Source organism: Centruroides sculpturatus, unplaced genomic scaffold (genome assembly GCF_000671375.1).
Source record: "Centruroides sculpturatus isolate CEXI.00-Female unplaced genomic scaffold, Cexi_2.0 scaffold849, whole genome shotgun sequence".
Lineage (NCBI taxonomy): Eukaryota > Metazoa > Arthropoda > Arachnida > Scorpiones > Buthidae > Centruroides > Centruroides sculpturatus.
The window spans coordinates 218,804-238,703 of record NW_019384940.1 but is presented as its reverse complement, the minus strand read 5'-3'; the positions used below and the strand labels follow the sequence as shown (position 1 = coordinate 238,703).

Genomic DNA, 19,900 nt, shown 5'->3' with positions numbered 1-19,900 from the left:
TGCCTGTATTTAATGTATACATGAATTCTAAGAAGTAAACGAGTAATTGAGTGCGCGAGTGTTCATCCGTGCATTCGTTGACCTCGTATGTGTTGAATTGTCCTCGATTCCACTAGGATAATTATTTGATCAAATTTCTTACCACAATATCTCTACGAGAAAAATTATTCTGTAATAACACGGGGTTAATTATAATAAAATTCAATATTTTTATATACAAGATTATTAACTGATGCTTTGTGAAAAACCAGGAAAATAATACAAAAGTTTTAATGATGAAAATTCTGAAAAATTCGTTTAAGAAGTAGTTTTTAAGTAAATTTAAAGGATAAATACTTCTTTATACATATGTATACGTTATGACTTGTGATTAGAAGATGAAGCCATGATTTATTTAGGAATCTATTGTCTTTTTCAGAGAACAAACCTATAATCTCTCGTGGGATGCTTTGGATATTCCACCTTTCCATTTGCACAATTTACAATCTACATTAAAAACTGTACTATAAATATATGCAAAAATACAGTTTTATCAATCAATTAAAACTAGAACTTATATGAGATTACATCTGCAAGATAAAAATCTTGCAAAAAATCTTTATTCAAGAGAAATGGAAAAAAAAAACATTCTTGCTACTTTATCTCTATTTAACATCGTTTAAAATTTAAATATAATTTTTCTAATAAATTTTATAGTTGAATTACTATAGATAAGCTTAGAAAAATTGTCCTATAAGCTTGCTTCGACATATAAATTCTTCTATTAACCAATTGGCCTACTTAAAAACATAATGAACGTTTCTTTTTCTAGAACGAATTTTGTGCATAGACAATATATGGGGCAGAAGACTAAAAAGTTGATTAGACAAAGGAAAATAATTAAAAGAAAGAAGAACAATAAGTATCGTGTGTAGAGAAATGATAACTGTTACGTCCATTCAAACTTCTAAAGGATATTATTAATCTGTAAAATCAAAATTAATCACCATTATCGAAATGTTCATATACTCAATATTAATTGTTTAGTAGTGTGTCATTCTTATTCGTGATATAATCTAAATTCTCTATCTGTAGATGGATTGAATCGATAAAATGTGTCACACGAATGCGACAGTTATGATCCTATAAAAATAAGTGTATAATATTCTTAAAGGATCTCACATTTAAATATTAATTGATAAGCAACACCATTAAGGAAGGTACCGTTACGTCTTGCAATCATATTCTGTGTACAATATTAAAATTTCTTTCTTTAGGAGTTGTTTAAAGGAAACAATCCCATTTTTCCTCTTAATTTTTTCTCTTTTTCTCTTTCTCTCTCATCCTCCCAAGAAAGAAATGGGAAGTAGATTTAGAAAATGGAACATGAGCATGCACTTTTTTGATATTCCTGCATAATCTCCTCCTAACTCTTTCTTTTTATACCTTTCAACTACTTAGAGGTATACTTAAGGAAATGTTCTGTCATCTTTTGATAATTTTTAATCCTGTTCTAAATCCAGAGGAATAATTTGAGAAGGAATTCATCTTACATGTACATATCTATCATTGTGCAAATATTTTGTTACGTAAATCTGAAAAAAAATTTGTCACTTTATATATACCATTGGTCTAAGCCCATAGTGAGATAGCTGGAGAAGTAAAAGATCAAGTACTACACATCCAAGACCATAAAAATCCATAGAAATTTCCGAGTCCGGTCAGGAATCCAACTTGTATCTCTCGGAACTGCAGATTAATGTTCTTACCATTTCGGCTGGATTAAACCTTTACTAACTTTTCAGATGTATTTTGGACACTCATGAACAGTACTTTGAAGTCCCTCTTTAGCTTTCATTAAAGAAAGTTAACAAACTTCATATACAGGCCTATACAGGGCTCTTCAAAATTATCGAATGGGTTCGACAAATTTCTTACGTTGTAATCCGTTTTTGTTGCACTGTATTAAAAAACTGTTCAGTTTCTATTGTGTAATCCTTGTATTTGATTCCTTGTCCAAATTTATATTCGTCGTCTATCCCAGGTCATTGATAATACCTAAATAGGGGCCAGTTTCCCATAGAAATTCCTCACTAATTGAAACTGGTCCTTGTGGGAAAGTCCTTACGAACTGTTTTATATTATTACACTTCAGCGTAATAATATACTGTACGTATCTACATGATATTAAAGAGAATTAATTAATTGGAAGATCGATATATAGTTAAACGAACACCACAAGTGCAGCTTAAACACCCTCAATGATATCCCAAAACATTTCTAGATAAATTAGGAAATTGCTGCTCATTTTATAGTCTATAAAATGCTGTAACAATCTTCAATATTCGCCGTAATTTGTAACTAATTTATCAATACAGTATTTATTCTGTAGCGAGTCTATTAAAAACAGTAATATTTTTATTTGAAAATGATCTCTGTAATCAATTTTTAGCCTAACGTTCTCACAATTAAGATTTATAAATATAAGCTGTAAAAAAGGGCAATTTAGTTGATGCGGAAGATCTGTTTTAGTAGGTTGTAGTGAGAAAAATGCGAAAGAAAGACAATGGAGTACAGTACTGTAATGGAATGATGGCAAGAAACGAATATATTTTGTGAAAAACTGTATGTAACATATCATTTATATCTATGCTAATCTTAGGGTAGTGAATCATGTTTTATATAATATTGTAAAAAAGGGAGATAGTAAAATCAGTAGTTTTTTAATGGTGTTATGTGTCTGTTATAAAGGTTGTAAATTAAAACCAGGTGAATCTAGTTTTAATTCTTTTGTTGTCGAAATGCATAGTGATGTTTTATTTGTTGAGAAGTTTTAATCTATACTAATATTATAAAGAGGTAATGTTTGTAAGTATGTAAGTTTGTATGCAGCAGGTAATCTCCGAAACTACTCATCCGATTTCAAAAATTCTTTCACCAATATTTAAAATGGAACTTCAGGATGGACATAGGCTGTATATTATTCCGTTAAACATTCATATAAATTAAAAGATATAATCTAGGTTAAGGCTTTTATGTCCAACAGATGGCGCTACGAGTATGATACCTAAGTTTGCTTTTCTGTGAGGATGAACTAAAGCGGATCATCTTCTATCTATTTATATAAATAAAAATGTAATGTTCGTTTGTTCCTACCGATTCCTTTGAAATTTTGACACAACGCTGCATTCGAATACGCACGTGTTTTTATATAATATAAATTCAACCCCACTGAAGGGAGATGGTTAGGAGAAGGCTTACGGTAAAGAACTCTGCTTCTATTTATACTATTTTAGATGCGGGTTTTTGCGTTTTAGCGTTTTAATAGGGTACGTCAAGAGAATGTACACTAAGAAGAAATTTTTCGAAAAATTTCCCCCCACGGGGGAAGTGTTATAAATTTATAATAGATACATTTTGAGCCACAACAACGCATGGCGGGGTCTGCTAGTTGTTGAATAAACATAAGTTAATATATATATTATAACAACTTAGGAAGGAATGAAATTCCACACTTGCCCAATTTTACTTCTCTCCGGTCTTGTTACACTCCTTCAAATTGATCATCGAAATTTGATTTCACTAACAACAACTTCAAGCCTGTTTTCTTTTTTTATACTTAATACTTTTACGATATAATCATTCATATCCTTAAATATCTCCATTTATTTTCGTTTAATTTCGGTTTAATAATAAACTCGTCACTATAACATTTTATATTTGCATAAGTGTTTTTATAATACTTGAACTGCGCATTGCATTTCACTGTAATATTCTATTTTGTATGAAAGATTACGAGTACACAAAATGGATCATCACGTAATAAACTATTGTAATTTCATTTATTATGAAATGTGTGTGTGACTGGTGCAAGAATGCATAAATTTAATTATTTCATTATAAAAGGATTAAATTTCATTGTTATCCTATAGCTGCAATGCATTTTTCACAATAATTGAATATTTCAGTATTTTATAAATTGAATACTTGACAGGTAAGTTCAAGGAAAGTTAAAAATTTTTTTACACCGTTATCTCCAATTATTTTTCTTTGAATTCAATATAAATAAAAATCCTTACATAAGGATATTCAGGGGTCAGTATGTGTTACTGAAACAATGAACTATTTTAAATTAATTTTTCGATTGGTATATATAAAGTCCTTCGACCATACGATATAGTAAAATATATTCTAATTTCAAGCATGGAACAATACGAAAATTTTAAGAAAGAATTCGGGACATTTTGCGAAAAGATAAAAAATGATTTGATTAGAATAGAAGAAGAAATAAGAAAATTCTCTGAAGAGCTAGACGATTATAAAATTCAAATTCTTAAAATACAACCACGATCCTTGTTATCACCTCCCAAAGAACAGATACAGAGTGATGGGATTCACGAAATGGATTCAAATTTGGAAGGGGAATTTGAGGATGATAATTTCAAAATACGCATCGATGTCAGCGAATTCTCCGAAGAAGATGTTTTTGTTTTAGTCGAAAATAACAAACTCATAGTAAGTGAAGAGTTTCAATTAATATTTTAACTCATATTTGAATATCATTAATATTTTTCTACAGATAAATGCCAAACAAAAGAATGGTAATAGTGAATTGAATTTCGAACTCCAACTTCTCCATGGATTTAAAATCAGAGAACGTAAAACATTCCGTTATAGATGGGATATTATCAGTAGAAGGAAAATTATAGAATATAGAGGAAAGACTGCATTTGATAAAATTAAATAAAAATTACATATAATAAATTGTTATCCTTATTACTTTGCAAGAAGTTTTGGGATTTGAAAATATTTAAAATCATTATATGTCTTATATTCAGGGGCGCCGCTAGCTGTTTGAACGCCCGTGTGCAATACCGATTATGACGCACCCTGTCTAACTACGACTACCTACGCTGAGCGTGCCAGAAAGGTTCTTTAGTGTTGTCTCATAAGGGTGTGAAAAAAGAAAATAAATACTTTACAAAGAAAAACTATTTATTATTACTGTTATTTTTGTTTACTTAAGTGTAAAAGCATGTAAATATTTATCTACAGAACTCTTCTTGCTTTTATGTTTGCGAAATCTGCTATCAGTTTTCTTGTATCCAAGCTAAGATCTCGTGTTCAATTGAAACTATAGCTAAATTACTTAGTCTTTGCTGGTGCATTGTTGATCTTAAATAGTTTTTTATATAATTTTTAACTTTGAAAAGGACCTTTCATCAAATGCAACTGAAACCAGCAATGTAAGTAATATTCTTAGTGCTATTGCTGTGTTCGGAAAAATGTTGAAATTAAGTCATATTGTAAGAGGGTTTGTGGATCATTAGACTGGTTTTCTGGAAAATGCGACTTTAAAGTATTGATTTCATTAAACAAATCAATACCCTCAATGTCTGTTTCACTACTCCAAACGTCTTTAAGCTTCAGATTTAATCCTAACCAAGTTAAAATATCATTAATTATACTTAAACTCATGTGAGAAGAATTATTAACAAAATAATTGCAATTTGATATGCGATAGAGCTGTTCGAATGCGAACAAGTGCAAATTGAGAAGGAAGCTCTGTGGGAATTCCCTATTTCGCCAGTCCTGTCAACTTCTGTCATAAGCACGACTATGGGTACTTGGCTTTCGGGCGCCGCCGGATGGTTCTACCTGGCGACAGACGATTCGCATGGCATCTTAATTCTGATAAATGCCAATAGAGGCGCTGTTAACGCTATAATATAAATAAAAATATAGTAATTACGCGCCGGTCGGATTTTTTTCTCCATGCGAAGACATTTCTTATGCTATAAGTATGATGGGTATTATGACAATGACTTTGAATATTACGTGACCGATCGCTCGATTTGCCGCCCCCTGGACGTGCCGCCCGCGTGCGGTGCACGCCTTGCACCGCACGCGTATTTTATTTATTTTATATTTATTTTAAACTGCTGTTATTGTAAATTCTTAATAGGGTTAGGCCATCATGTAATGTCAATAATTGTACCATATTGACTATAATAACGAACGTCCTAATGGTTGAGTGGTTAAGGTGATAGCTTATCTCTCTGGGGACTCGGGATCGAGACGAGTCGTAAAACACCAACAATAGGGCCATAATTACTTAAAAAACAGAGTCCCTTTTCACGGGAAATCCAGAACTTGGATGAGTACCTAACTGCTCGTATGACACACCAATATCTATTTATTTTTCTTTTTCGTCTAGGAGTGTCTGCAAGACCAGAAAAAGAAGATACAGTTTTTTTGAACAATGTTTGCATTTTTCAATCGCTTATAGTTCTGCAACAACTTTATAGAAAAGCCTGAAATTTTGCACACTAACTACGAAAACAATTATCTTTCGAACGAGATATTCGGAATTACTTTTGGCGTTTGGGGGTGGATTTCCCCAACCCCGAAAATCGAAAACTCTGATTCCTGTCTACATAGGGCTGGTTGCCTTGTAAAACGGCTGTAATTCAGAGGTATGAGCAAACCAGTGACGTAATCCGTTTTATTTGAAACGGACTATGTCATTGGTTTGCATATTCTGCTGTACTAGTAGCCTGGGCCGCCCCCTAGTCGGCGTTTTAGCAGTATTACAAATTCCTATGAGGATGTTTAATGCACTTAATATATGAAAGCCATGAAAGGTTTCTATTATTATATTAAAAATTAGCTTAACTATTTCAAACCTTATCGTTTTATCGTAGTGGTTCAAATCTATCTGGTTTTTCGTTATTCGCCCCCTAGTGAACATTACAGGCATTCCGTGACGATAATAAATTCCTATTACAAATATAATGAATTATTTATATTGTTATATTGACCAAATAATAATTTATTGGCCAAATGAATAATAATAATTTATATTGTTCATTTAAATAATAATTAAAATCGTTAATTTAATTTGAATGTTTTAAATATGACACACGATAGGGGCGCCTCTAGTGGCCGTTATCAAACGGTTACGGGACAGACGGACACGTTGAATGGGTTATATATATAGATTAAAACTGTTTTACAGTGCAACGCGGCTATAATCAGTCAGTTTTTACTTGGCGCGGGTCATTACCGTGATTTTCGATTTGTGTTTAATGTATTTTCTTGATTTTTAAATAAAGTTCTATGATTATTATTATTATTTTAATTTACATTTAAATCAAATTTTTTATATGAATCACGACTTTTGAACCTTTCCCTCGGCGTTAGTTTTTCAAAGAGCGCCATTAAATTTGTTTCTTAATATATTAATTTATCATATTCAATATATTTAAATAAAAATTACTTTTTGGTTAAATTAATTTTTAAATTTCTGTGCATATTATTATTAATAATATAATTATCAAATATTTATTAAGTTTTTAATATTACAAATTTCAACCGCTAGGAGGAGTCACGATAAACAGCGAAATTGAAATTTTTAAAATTTCAAATTTAGGCGTGTTTAGTGAAAAAGACAAGTATGAAATTTTAAACTTCTTATGCCCAAATGTCTCAATATGGTGCTACTTTACAAACGTACAATAATGAATTGGTCATGTGTGAGTTAAAATTTTAATTTAAAATATTAAATTCTAAATTAAATTTTAATTTTTATACAAATACAGTAGATATATTTAACAGTTTCGAGGTGAAATGTGGCCTTATCAGAGCTGTCGACCATGCCCATAGGAATAATATCAATCAGAATAAAGAATTACCTGTAAACAAAACCTCTGAAAGTATTTGCATTCTTATAATATGAAAAGTAAGGTCTAATTGTAATAATAGTATCTACCCCAAGCCTTGATTCAGTGGCCTAGGACAGTAATAATTATTATGATTGTATAAATTTGTAATTACTTTGATTTTAAAATTCCCAAGTAGTGAAAAGTTATAACCGTAGCGGTCTAGAAAATGTTAATAACTGTGGTTATAAGAGGTGATGAATGGACAGCATTTATCAACTCTTATAACCATAGTTATTAAAGTTCTCCATAGCTTTTCACTAGGGTAAGGGGCATTGCCTGGCAGCATCGTTCCGATCTTAACGTATCTGGGTCGGATCGGCTGTGAAAATTTGAGTTTTAATTTGGATTTAATCTTAGATTCTTTGGAGGGGCAGGTTGATACTTTTACTACTAATGTATAAAGAAGTTATTGCAGAACTGGAGGAAATGTCGAGGAAAATAAAATTCACATCTTACTGAAAATCCAGCAAAATAAGTTTATTGAATTTGTAAGCTGGAACTAATTTATAACACAGAATACACTTAATGCGGGTCTACCAAAAGTAGCTAAAAATGTTTGTTTATTAGACAGTTACTGCTGGAAGGTAGTTAACATGGCTGTTTCTATTAGCTTTGTTTATTTCTAACACCTCCAAAGTATTTAAGGGAATTAAGGTCATTGGCAGATCTAAGAATTTTAGCTTTGTTCCAATTAACTTGTACATCTTTTAAGCTTAATAAATGTTTGTTTATTAAAACGTATTTCTGGAGTTTCTGTAACATATGAATTTTATTTTTCTTTAGTACTATAGACATTGGGCCATTTAGACTAGCTAGAAATTCTAGTGATGATAGATACATAAACTAAAACTACTTTGAATAATGAAATTTTTTGTGAAATTAGACTTTATAATTGAATTTCATCATTACAATGATATTTTATAATCTTGCAATTTTTTTAAGTTTTTATTAGGAAGATAATTTTTCTAGTTTAAATGGTTTGTAAAAAATATAATTTACAATATAATAGATTTATTGTAAATTTCAGTATGATGGTATAACATACATTTTACAGTTTACGCATCATCTTGTGTTAGCCCAAAACTTCTCTATTCCTTTCACTGGTGAAATATTTCATTTATACTTCCAAAATCACTATGGAGTTTCATTTTTATGCCATTTCCTTTATGATAAAAATAATAATAATAATGCAATGTTCTTTAGGAAAACATATACAGAATTTCCAGATTGCATTCTTTGTTTTATTCTTCTGTTCTTTTTTTATTCCTCATTTAACTAGTGTTAAGTTATTTCTATTAGCTGTATTTTGTCTCAAAGGGGAAAGAATGGTAATAGATTTGCTAATTGAAGTGATCACAGTATAGAGTAATTTTACGTGTTTCTGGTTCCAGCAGAACAGTTCAGAAAGAAAGAATTGTTTGTTTTTGAATAATAAAAATGTACAATAAAAGATAAAAATTAAGATATTCATAAAAGCCATAATATTACAGTTTATCAAAGACAGCTCTGCCATCTTGTGTGCATCATGACTACATTTTGATTGTGTCTTTTTTGTCTAATCTCTTAAGACATAAACAGTACTCTACTGGTTATAATTCAATTTTTGTTTAAAAATCTAGTTAATAAAATTAATTTTTTTAATAAAAATATAATAAAATTTTCTTATACAGCATTATAAATAATAAAAAATTGCAACAAGGATGTTTTTAATACAGTAAAACCTCATTAACTTGTAAGTTGAACAGCATTAAGTCAAACATGTGCACAGTATACAGGTTTTCCATATAATATGGTCACCTTAAGTTGAATGCCTTTTCTTAAATCTATTTTCCTGTATACCTTCTATCTTTGATAGGACTGTGACCTTCATTTTCTTATATTCTGTGTGATTACAGATGATTAAGATAAGCTGACACTATAACTCCATGCCAGATACACCACCATATCATTATAACTTTGTGTTGATATCCTTTTACTGATACAGTATGTTTCTGGCATTCTGATATGAATTAATGGGGCTGCCTTGAAAATCCATTGTCAAGTTTCCTCCTTGTATTCCAACCAGAACACTACACAATTTTATAATCATTCTGTGAACAGATTCATGAGAAATGGCTTGATAACAGGAAATTTATGGTCATAAAAAAAAATGTCAGAAAATCGGATATTAAACCTAACTCAAAGCTGGGTTATTTTAATCCCTTAAATTTTGACTTAACAAGGTTTTACTGTATATAACTTTTTCTTTGAAAAGCTACTTTATAATTTTGTGTGAAAATATGTGAATAATCAAAACAGTTTTAATTATTTAATAGATATTGAAAAGTTAACATTGCATAGAAAAGAATTACAAACACAAATTCTTCACCTGGAAGAAAATAAGGCAAAATTGCAACATGAAATCAGATCATTGAACGAACAACTTGGTCAAGTTAATCAGCGTTTGGAAAAGAAGTTGGAAATTCGTGACCAATATGATAAACTAATTATGGAGACAGAACAGGCTTACTCAAAAGTATGTATGATTTATTTATAAATCTTTCATTTAAAGATTTATTTTAAACTACATAAAGCATCCAAAAACTCTGATGTTTTATATCTTTAATTATAAGATCTTTCTATTCATAACAAAGATTGAACACATTCCACATGACATTTATTGACTGACTGAAAGTAAGAAAAACACAGTGGCAAATAAGCTTTATTTAGTATGCGGATTGTATTGTAATTGTTAGAATCTTTTTTCCAATCAATCATAAGGCATTTTTAATGGGTACACTGTCAATATTTTACTTCAAATTCTAACCAGTTAGCAGAAGAATTATTTAAATTGTTCTAAATTTTGAGAAATGATGGGACAAAATTTAAAAATGTTTATTTTCTAAGTATTTTATTACATTTTTATTCTTTAAAATACATTTTAGATTATGCTATCCTGGTTGCAAAGTTTCTCTCTCGAAAATAATAATTATTTTCTTGACTGGATAAAAAAAAATACCTTATTTTTATAAACTCAATATGAAAAGCACAGATTATTTAATTACTGTGAAATAGTTTATGGCAATTTAGAAGTTTTTTTTGACACAGCTAAATGATAATTCTACAAAGGTGTGTTCAAAAAGTTCAAAGAATGGATCCGAAAATGAATAATAATAAAATTAATAAAGAAATATTTTCAGTTCAAGAAACATTTAGAAAAATTGGTTAATTTCAGGGATGGCAAAACTTTCTTCCATTCATCTTGTATGAGTTCTATTGATTGAAACCATTTTTCTTTTAAAGTTTTGTCAGCTTTTGATAAAGAAAAAAGGCATTAGAGACTAAATAGAGGAATAAGGTGTTTGTAGAAGAAGAGTAGTCCTGTTCAACTTTAAAAATAAAATGATTTGAGTCTGTTGAAACTCAGACAATGAATGGAAGAAAATTTTACCAAAAAAGAAGCAAATCATTATAAATGATTTCCAAATTGGAAAAATGGTTGAAGAAAGTGTGTTGAAGCTCAGGATGTTGATTTATTTTGATAAATATTAAATAAAGAAATTTTTGACTTATTCCTAGAACTTTTTGAATACTTCTTATATTTTATTGATATTATGAAATAAAATTTTATTACTACTTGACTACCAATTCAATTAGCTTAAGAATTCTCATACCTTATTTCTGCAAACATTTTCAGATATAAAAACCATTATCTAACCAAAAAACCATTATCAAACAGAAAAAATTTCCAGAAAAAAATATTTTTAATAAATCCATGTTGTCTTTTCTATCTAGTATTCATTTATTTTTTTTAGTGAGGCTTTACGTTTTAGATTTCGCACTTTGGTGTTATGTATAATCTTCAACTGTTCAGTTATGAGCCTTATATTTTTAAGAACAGAGTCAATCAGCATTTGTCTATGTTATAATAAAACTCTCTCATTTTATCTGTAAAGATATAAAAGTCATAATATAAAATAAAGAAACATATAACAAATAATTCTTCAAAATGAATTACATTATTTATTGGGAGAGATTCAAATCATTTCATCTTATTTGTTAACTTTTCTATTTCACATTTGTGTAGAACGTGTGAAAGAAAAACCTACAAATAATAACCTACAGCAGACAGTATTAGGTAATAGTTTCACCAATTCAGTTTCATATTTAAATAATAAAGTAAAAATCCTTAAAAGTACATTTTTAGGTCATAGAGAAACTGAATTAAAATACAGTATCTGTTTCATTAATATAAACAGAAAAACAATTATTAAGAATTGTTATTATTATTATTAAGAATGGCTAAAAAAATTCCTCATTAAATCACTAGTAATTTTACCTACAATTAATAGATTATGTATTAATAATAATGACCAATGATTAACAATGGAAGAATTTAAAATAAAATACTTTTGGAGATGATATTCCAGATCAATATATTCAAGTCTGTATTTTTTAATTATTTGTTATAAATGTTAAATATAAAAATTATATAAAAACTAGCAGGTAAGCCTGGCATTGCTCGGTCAAAAAATAAGAACAAATATTAAGATTATCTAATTTCGTACTTCTAACATTTGTATTACATTATAGAATTTGGTTTATATAACTACAAAGGTTATCTTACATAGCCAATCTTACCCGTTTTCACCAGGTGCAAGAATTAGGTTCTCCTCTTCTGAGGCTAATTGGAGAATGTTTAGATGGGTCTAAAAATATGTTCGATTTTCCTCAAAAATGCAAACAGTCACATCTAAAATAGCCTAGTAGAGTTCTTTTCCTTAACCCTCCCTTTCCCTATGGGGGGAAATTTCCAAAAATCCCCTTCTTAGCATGCATTTACATGACGTAACCTAACTGTATACAAAATTTCAACTTTCAACTACTAATTGTTTGTGCTCTGTGATTATTATTATTATCATCAACCCATCTTGATTATATTATAAGATAATCTTCAAAAAAGTTTTTATAAATGCCGGATACTGGTACTTATTATATAATTTTGATATTTCATTCAGTTTGTAATTTACTTGATAATATAACATTTCAGTTTAGAATTTAGATAAACTTAGTTTCTATTTTTTTTTTGTTACATATTGTTTTCATAAAGGTCTTTAGAAAAATAATGAAATTTTGTACTGTTCAGTTGAAATACATTCTTATATTCTTATTATTAAAGATTCTTAAAAAAATATACAAGAAATTTTTAACATAATACAGTATTTTTTTTCAACAGAATCTTTATAAATATTTAGGCACTAGTCTGAATGTTCTACTGAAAAATATGTTTCATAGAAGTGTGTTAATTACTGTTGAAATCACTACAGTACACGTTTCTGAATTAGTTCATTGCTTGAAAGTATTTGTTTCCAAGTATTTAAAGTCTGTAAATGTTGTAATTGCTGAGATCAAAATTGATGTATTTTACCAAGAAGGGAGTAAATAGCTTGGATTGCTAAAAATACTTATTCAACACACTCAAAGTATCTCAATAATAAGGAGCAATGAACAGGAAAACAAAACAGTGGGCACAAGAGTTCAACACTAAGAGAACGATGTGCAGTTATTCAATGTTCATTGCAAGGAAACACATCCATTCAAAAATCAAAACTGAATTGAAGCTGAACTGTAGTTAAATCAACAGTACACAATGTTTTGAGATCAACAGACAATGTTTCTTTCATCAAAATGAAGACAGGAAACCAGATCGAGAAGAAATACAAATAACTCTGATTACAGTTTGCCAGAAACAACTTTGTAAGAGGGGAAGTGTTGCAAAAAGTAATTTTCTCAGATGAGAAAAAGTGGAATCTCAACAGACCTGATGGTTTTAAGTATTATTGGACAGACAAAAGACTAGATCAAAAGCAGTACTCGGAGATTAGCTGGTGGTGGTATACTTATGACTTGGGCGGGGATTGGATGGAATGGAAAGACACATCTAGTATTTATTGAAGGTTGAAACAACTCAAACTTATCAGGAGCTTGTCTGAAAGCAGCTTCAAACTTATGAGCAGAACTTTTGAGTTTCTGCAGGATAGTTTAAGCTTCTATGTACCAAAATCAACCTTATCCTTTTTTCAGAGCAAGAACTTTTGAGTTTTGGACTGGCCATCTCTCAGTGCAGATTTAAACCCAATTAAAAATTTTTGGGGTGACTTGGTTTTCCAAATGTATAGCAGTGGAAAGCAATACAAGACCGTTATTGAACTAAAGACTGCTCTCGTTGAGGCATGGGAAAATACTCCACAAGAATGACTGCAGTCTTTAATTAATTCAATGTTTAATCACATTTTTAAGCTTGTTTCCAAAAATAGCAGCAAAATCAGCTACTAATTTCAATTTAAAGATATCATAAGTGAAGATGTTCTATTAATGTTGGACATTCTATTTCTGCTAATAGTATCTAGTTCTTTTGTCTATTAATAATTTTTCTTCAAACTTGTGCAATAATAGTTGATATTTTGCTATCAAACATACTAGAAAATTTCATCAAAGTTATATAAAAATAATAAGCAGTTTCTAGGCGATCACTGTATGTTCTATTATTGCTGGAAGGACTGTATACTATAGTTCAGTCTTGTTTTATAATGTATAATATTCGTAGTGGTACTACATGAATTAAATTTGTTAAAAATTCTACAAAAACACTATTCTACATATCTTTTCAAGATATTAGAATAAATTTAAATTATTAATAAAATACTTTCTGTTCTTTAAGTTAAAATCAATAAACATTTTAATTTTTTACATTTTATATATTAATATATAAAAAATTGCATCCTAATATTATATTCTGTGCTCTGGTTTTTCAAATGCTGGATCTTTGCTTCTTATATTCAAATATAGCTGGATATGAAAGCTTTTTTGAACTTTTCATGATTAATGAATTCATATATTTTCTAACTGATATCTTTCAGTAGTAATTTGAAAAAGTTATATTGTTACAGGAATAATTTCACACACAAATTTTACTTCTATCTTATATTAACATTAGAAAAACTTAATTCTATGAAAGTACTTTTTAAGTTTAATTTCAGTTTCATTTACAAAAGGTTAGTAAAAATTACAAGAGATGCTTTAATAGAGTATATAAGCAATACTTGAACAATATTAATGATTTGTATAAACTGTTCAAGCACATCTCATAAGGTTGTTGTTTAGTTGCGAAGTTGTAGCTTATTAATACCATTAAAATATTTTAATTGATAACTTCTGAAAATCAATGTTATAAATAGGGAGAGGGCTCAATTTTTAAACATAGCAGGCACTTCAAAAGGTTTATATCAATCTGCTATATGCTATAATGTAACAATCAAAGAAATTATAGGTGACTTGATATTGTGCTAGGCAAAACAATAGATAAACTAAATAGGTTTGTTTTTAACATTCTAGTTGCACTATGCAATCCCCATTTACTGTGCTGTGCACTTGCCAGTTGTGCCAGCCGGACCTCAAGCAAGCATTCGTTTGCTTGGAGTCTGGGTGCTGGTGCCGTGATTAACTGCCAGGTTATATCTAAATTCAAATATCTGGAAGTGAAGGCTTGCTTGGGGTCCAAGTGGTGCTAGTTGCACCACTGAATAGAAAAAAGTCAGGCCAATGTTCTTTAAAATTCACTTTCTTAATAAAAGTAACTCGATAACAGTCATACAGATCTTCAATAGTATTATGGTAAGTCTATGGCCAACTGTTGCTCATGACAAGGTGTGATTTGTTGTAACAGACAAGGCAAGTTACTTGCTTCCCGCATTTTCACAACTTAAGACCTCTTACCGGAATTTAAAACACATCATGTGTATAGCTCATGCAATTAACAGAATCTGACAGAGAATTAGAAATGACTTTTACCTTACAAATGAATAACAGATTTGTACTTCCATATAGGTTAATCCATTCAAATGTGCACAAACCATAGCAATTTCCTCCTCTGGTCAGCATTTTTCACATGACTTACAAATGATTTTCGTATTATTTTCACAAAAGGATTGAGACTTCAAAATAACTTTGTATTTGACAATTAAGATACAGTGCCTAAAGACAAAAGTGCTTATATTTTTGGACTCCTAGAAATTATTGATAGATGATATGAAAAAATCCTATTAGCAATATTATTATTTTTTACTTCTCTGGCTGTTATATATAACAGAGGGAAAGTATGGTGATCGATCAAAAAATGACCCCCAAGATTTTTACATTTTTGGACACTTGAAATGTTAAGAATTTGAGTGTAATTTCTGTATGTATGGATGTTAGTGTATGTGTGTGGAGGGCATATTTTCTTCCCCTGTTTGAAGCTTAATAACTCCTGTGTTTTTTGTTGAAAATTTCTGAAATTTTTCAGGGAGATTGATGATATTAAATTTTGGTGATTAAAGGGCAAGGGATGAGGTGTTAATGGGGGTTGTATGTATTTCTAGTATGGTCGAACTTAATGACTATTTTACTCGTTATTAGCATTTATAATCTTTTATAAGACCATCCAACCCCAAAAATTAAGCCTTTTACCATTTTATAATAGTTAAAGATATAAAAAGTTTTTAATAAAATATGATAACAAATGATGCCACCAAAATTTTAAATATTGCTTGAAAAGTTGAGCAACTTGTTGCTGGTATTATATCAAAATTAATGTTTGATAAAGTGTAAGCTTATTTCTGACATTCTGATTATTGAGTGTTTAATTTTCAACAGATGGCATCATTTATGATCTGCCTTTTGCAATGTCAAAAGTTCTGATAAATTTGCAACTAACAGTTTGTTAGATTTCTTAATTATATGATCAAAATAAGTCTATTTACAAAATTTTACTTTTGTTTTCTGGACTAAAATGCAGTATTAAGTTTATATTTGTAAGCTTTACTCGGCACAAAAATTGCAACTTTTATTAAAGATTTGGAGGTACAGTATTATGTAACAATAGTGGCCAAACTATTGTGGCTCTAGAGTGTTATCAGTACAGTTCATGCAATATTTCTGATCATTTATAGATACAAAATATAAGAAGCATGATCATTATACTCTTACAATGTTATGATGTATTACCATAACAGCTCTTACCAATGTTGACTCTAAGTGCAACTCTTAAATCACATATGGTGGAACCTCGGTATACGATCTTAATCGGTTCCTGATGTTTGGACTTATACTGAATAGGACGTATACCAAATCAACCTTTCCCATAAGAAGTAATGTAAAAATGAATAATCCGTTCTCATGTAAAAACAATTGCTAGCTTTAAACATCTCTCTTACTGGCTAGTTCCTGCTTGATTTTTCATGAGATCAGGATGTATCTTTTTAGCTTTCTTTCATATAATTGCTTCTGATATGCCAGCACACTGTTTTTCAGTTATTCAAAGCAAAAGCAATTTCTCAACATGATCTAATGTTTAGAAATCGATTTAATCGCTTTCGAACGTTAGCAGATTTAATAATGTCTTTATTTTTCACGATTGCCGATACTGTCGTTCACGGAATACGGTATGCAACAGTTAAATCTCGAACATGCGCGCCACCTTCATATTTCTCAACAATCTCTTTTTTCAGTTCCATTGTGATTCTAGTCATTTTTTTATTTTTTTGTTGCTTTTCATTTGCCTTTTTGCAATTCATAATTAATAAAAATAATAAAATTTTACTTACAAATTAAAATCAGAAGAAATTTAACAAAGTTATAAACCGTGGTACTGCAAACATCTAGTCTGGTCTAGTACACCGATAGTGCTACTTGTTTATAGATGGCGCTTATAATTGAATTAAGTCGTATACCGAGCAAAATTTGTTTTGTTCAAAAGGGACGTATTTTAAGGCAGACGTATACCATGGTACCACTGTATAGTTGATTTCTCTTGTTCTATGCAGGAAGAGGAGTTGATTTTGGGTTAATTTTTCATAATAAAAAACTTTCATAGTCCTTTATACAGTGTGATTGAAGTGTTATGCACATCAGAGTAGCTTTTATAAATTGTTTTGAAATTTTGTAATGTCCTGTCAAGATGACATCATAAGATTAGCTGAAACTTTTGTGATGCTGTATGTTGTCTGACAATTTCAAGAAGTGTGGCATACTACTTTATTAACTGTGAAATAACTCATTATGACTGGTAAATGTTGTTTTACCAGTCATAATGAGTTTTTGTGTTAGAACAATATTTTGCCACTTGATTCTGTGTTTAAGCCCTGGGGCACACAGGTTACTTAATTTTGATGATCTAATAAACACAGTCCAGTTGGAAATTTCCAGAAATATTGGAAGCTGTTGTTTGCCTAACATAGAGCTGTGTAGCTCTGGCTAGTCTCAAGTCTGCTATAAGAGAGGAGGGTGATGGTGAGATTTGGATAAGAGGAGGATAAGAGTTGATGGTGTAGGAAGGATATCTGACCATAAAACAAATGCCAAATTTAACTGTCCCTTATAAGAAACAGGTACTGTACTGTACTGTACTGTACAATGTGCAGAAGTGACAATAAGAAAACCTAATAGGCTTTATTATTGTCACTTCTACACATACTGTCCCATACATTGTTAAATAGGAAAATGTTTTTAGTGTGTAGCTATAAATCAATTGTTTTAGTTATGTACTTATTTGATCTTAAAACATTTCTGGATTATTTTGATGTCCTCATTCTGTCAAGTTTTGTTTTGTTTTTTTTTTCAGATTTTAAAATATATTTAAAGCTCTGTTTTGACATGAAATATTCTTATTCTACTTAAAATAAAAAAAACAATATTCATAAATTTTTTAGTATATGAGATTGAGTGACAGTTTTATGCAGGGCTGTGAAGTCAGAGACAAGCCATTGACTCCGATTCTTAGAATTTTAGAATGTCCAACTCAGACTCTTGCCTCTAAATAATAATTTCAAATATACTTTGATTGTATTAACCTATTTCATCACTATCAAGAGAATTATTAGGCTACTTTTAAAGCATTTTTAAATTAATCATCATCATCTTCAACCACACATTGCCACACAAAATGTTTTCCATCTCTGGTTGTAATAAAGTATTCAAAACACTAGATTTATTGACACTTAGACAAACCTGAATTTTCTTAGTCATTTTATAGACAACTTATAATAATAAAAATTTAAATTAGCTGAAACAGAATGTATTTGAATATAAATTTCTGAAAAGAAAATCAGTAGTAATTAGTGATAACAAATGAGTACATAAACTAAACCTTAATACAGTAGACCCCCCTTTAACATGGGTTCCTATAGTTCGGATTCCTATATCACGGCGAAAAAATTGCGACAGTATTTGTACAAACACGCTAAAAAAACTCGTATAATTCAGTAAAACGTCATTGCCGACTCAGGTTGCGATAGGATTGGTCAAATCTACACCAATAGCGGATATTGCACAAACCATTGAGTTTAAACGAGCAGCGGACCTACTAAAAACCATTTATTATTTAAAGTCCATAAAAATTGTGTTTATATTAATGATGTCTCCAAAGTTCAGCGAATTTTTCGCAAAAAAAAAAATAATTTATCAGGAAGCACGCGAGCACCATTCGATGACAAGCTCCACAACAAAAACAAGCTTAAGCAATGGCGTAGTCGAACGGTGCATGCTCAGTAAGTAATCCTACAATTTTTTGTTTATAGCATAGTTTATATGGATTATTCCCAAAAAATTATACGTATTTTGGAAATGTTGAGTCGAATTAGTGTAGAAGCGATTAATTTTATGGAAGAAACCTTTCAAACAGTCTTTGTAAACTGCATACGTGCCGGGCTGTGATTGGCTGGACTCGTAGAAAATGGATTCATAAAAACCGGAACATATCTACCATGTTATAGGGGGTCGACTGTATAATGAATTTTCAATATAACTATATAAATATATTAAATTTTAAAGTATAATTATGTATAAAAGAATATCTTTTAATCTTTACAGATACTGCAAAGTTCTCAAGCATTACTGACCGTTCTTAAGACAGAAACAATGAATTTATCAGAAAAAGATAAATCAATGCAAGCTTCGGGAAAGGTCAATCCTGAGATTTAAATGAATTTTAAAACTAAACAAGTTTGTATTTTTTAAAATTATTTTGTATTCAATAAATTGCACATCGTCTTTTAGAATTTTATTTATTTTTTTAATGGAAAATAAAATATAATAAATAAATGAAAAGTTCATGCAATGTGTTTACTTCAAAATTATTTTGATTAAGTCATATATATTTTATTTTAAAACTATATTCAAAT

General features: G+C 29.8%; 2 protein-coding genes across 2 annotated transcripts; both read left to right on the top strand.

The window, feature by feature from the left end:
- The first annotated feature begins 3,502 nt into the window (after positions 1-3,502).
- LOC111632105 lies at positions 3,503-4,975 on the top strand. The gene is made up of 3 exons (XM_023376474.1): positions 3,503-3,973; positions 4,182-4,494; positions 4,559-4,975. Exons 2-3 carry the CDS (start codon positions 4,183-4,185, stop codon positions 4,724-4,726), a joined length of 480 nt encoding a protein of 159 aa, XP_023232242.1. The 5' UTR covers positions 3,503-3,973; position 4,182; the 3' UTR covers positions 4,727-4,975.
- A 2,387-nt stretch (positions 4,976-7,362) lies between these two features.
- LOC111632115 (Sjoegren syndrome nuclear autoantigen 1 homolog) lies at positions 7,363-19,789 on the top strand. Its single transcript, XM_023376486.1, has 3 exons — positions 7,363-7,514; positions 10,019-10,218; positions 19,590-19,789. Exons 1-3 carry the CDS (start codon positions 7,463-7,465, stop codon positions 19,698-19,700), a joined length of 363 nt encoding a protein of 120 aa, XP_023232254.1. The 5' UTR covers positions 7,363-7,462; the 3' UTR covers positions 19,701-19,789.
- Positions 19,790-19,900: the final 111 nt, after the last annotated feature.

Bases quoted from the DNA above. Each gene is read 5' to 3' on its own strand.
- LOC111632105 (XM_023376474.1), top strand. From the start codon at position 4,183: ATGGAACAATACGAAAATTTTAAGAAAGAATTCGGGACATTTTGCGAA. The intron at 4,495-4,558 runs GTAAGTGAAGAG...ATTTTTCTACAG, and splicing joins TCGAAAATAACAAACTCATA to ATAAATGCCAAACAAAAGAA.
- LOC111632115 (XM_023376486.1), top strand. From the start codon at position 7,463: ATGTCTCAATATGGTGCTACTTTACAAACGTACAATAATGAATTGGTC. The intron at 7,515-10,018 runs GTGAGTTAAAAT...ATTATTTAATAG, and splicing joins CAATAATGAATTGGTCATGT to ATATTGAAAAGTTAACATTG. The intron at 10,219-19,589 runs GTATGTATGATT...TAATCTTTACAG, and splicing joins CAGAACAGGCTTACTCAAAA to ATACTGCAAAGTTCTCAAGC.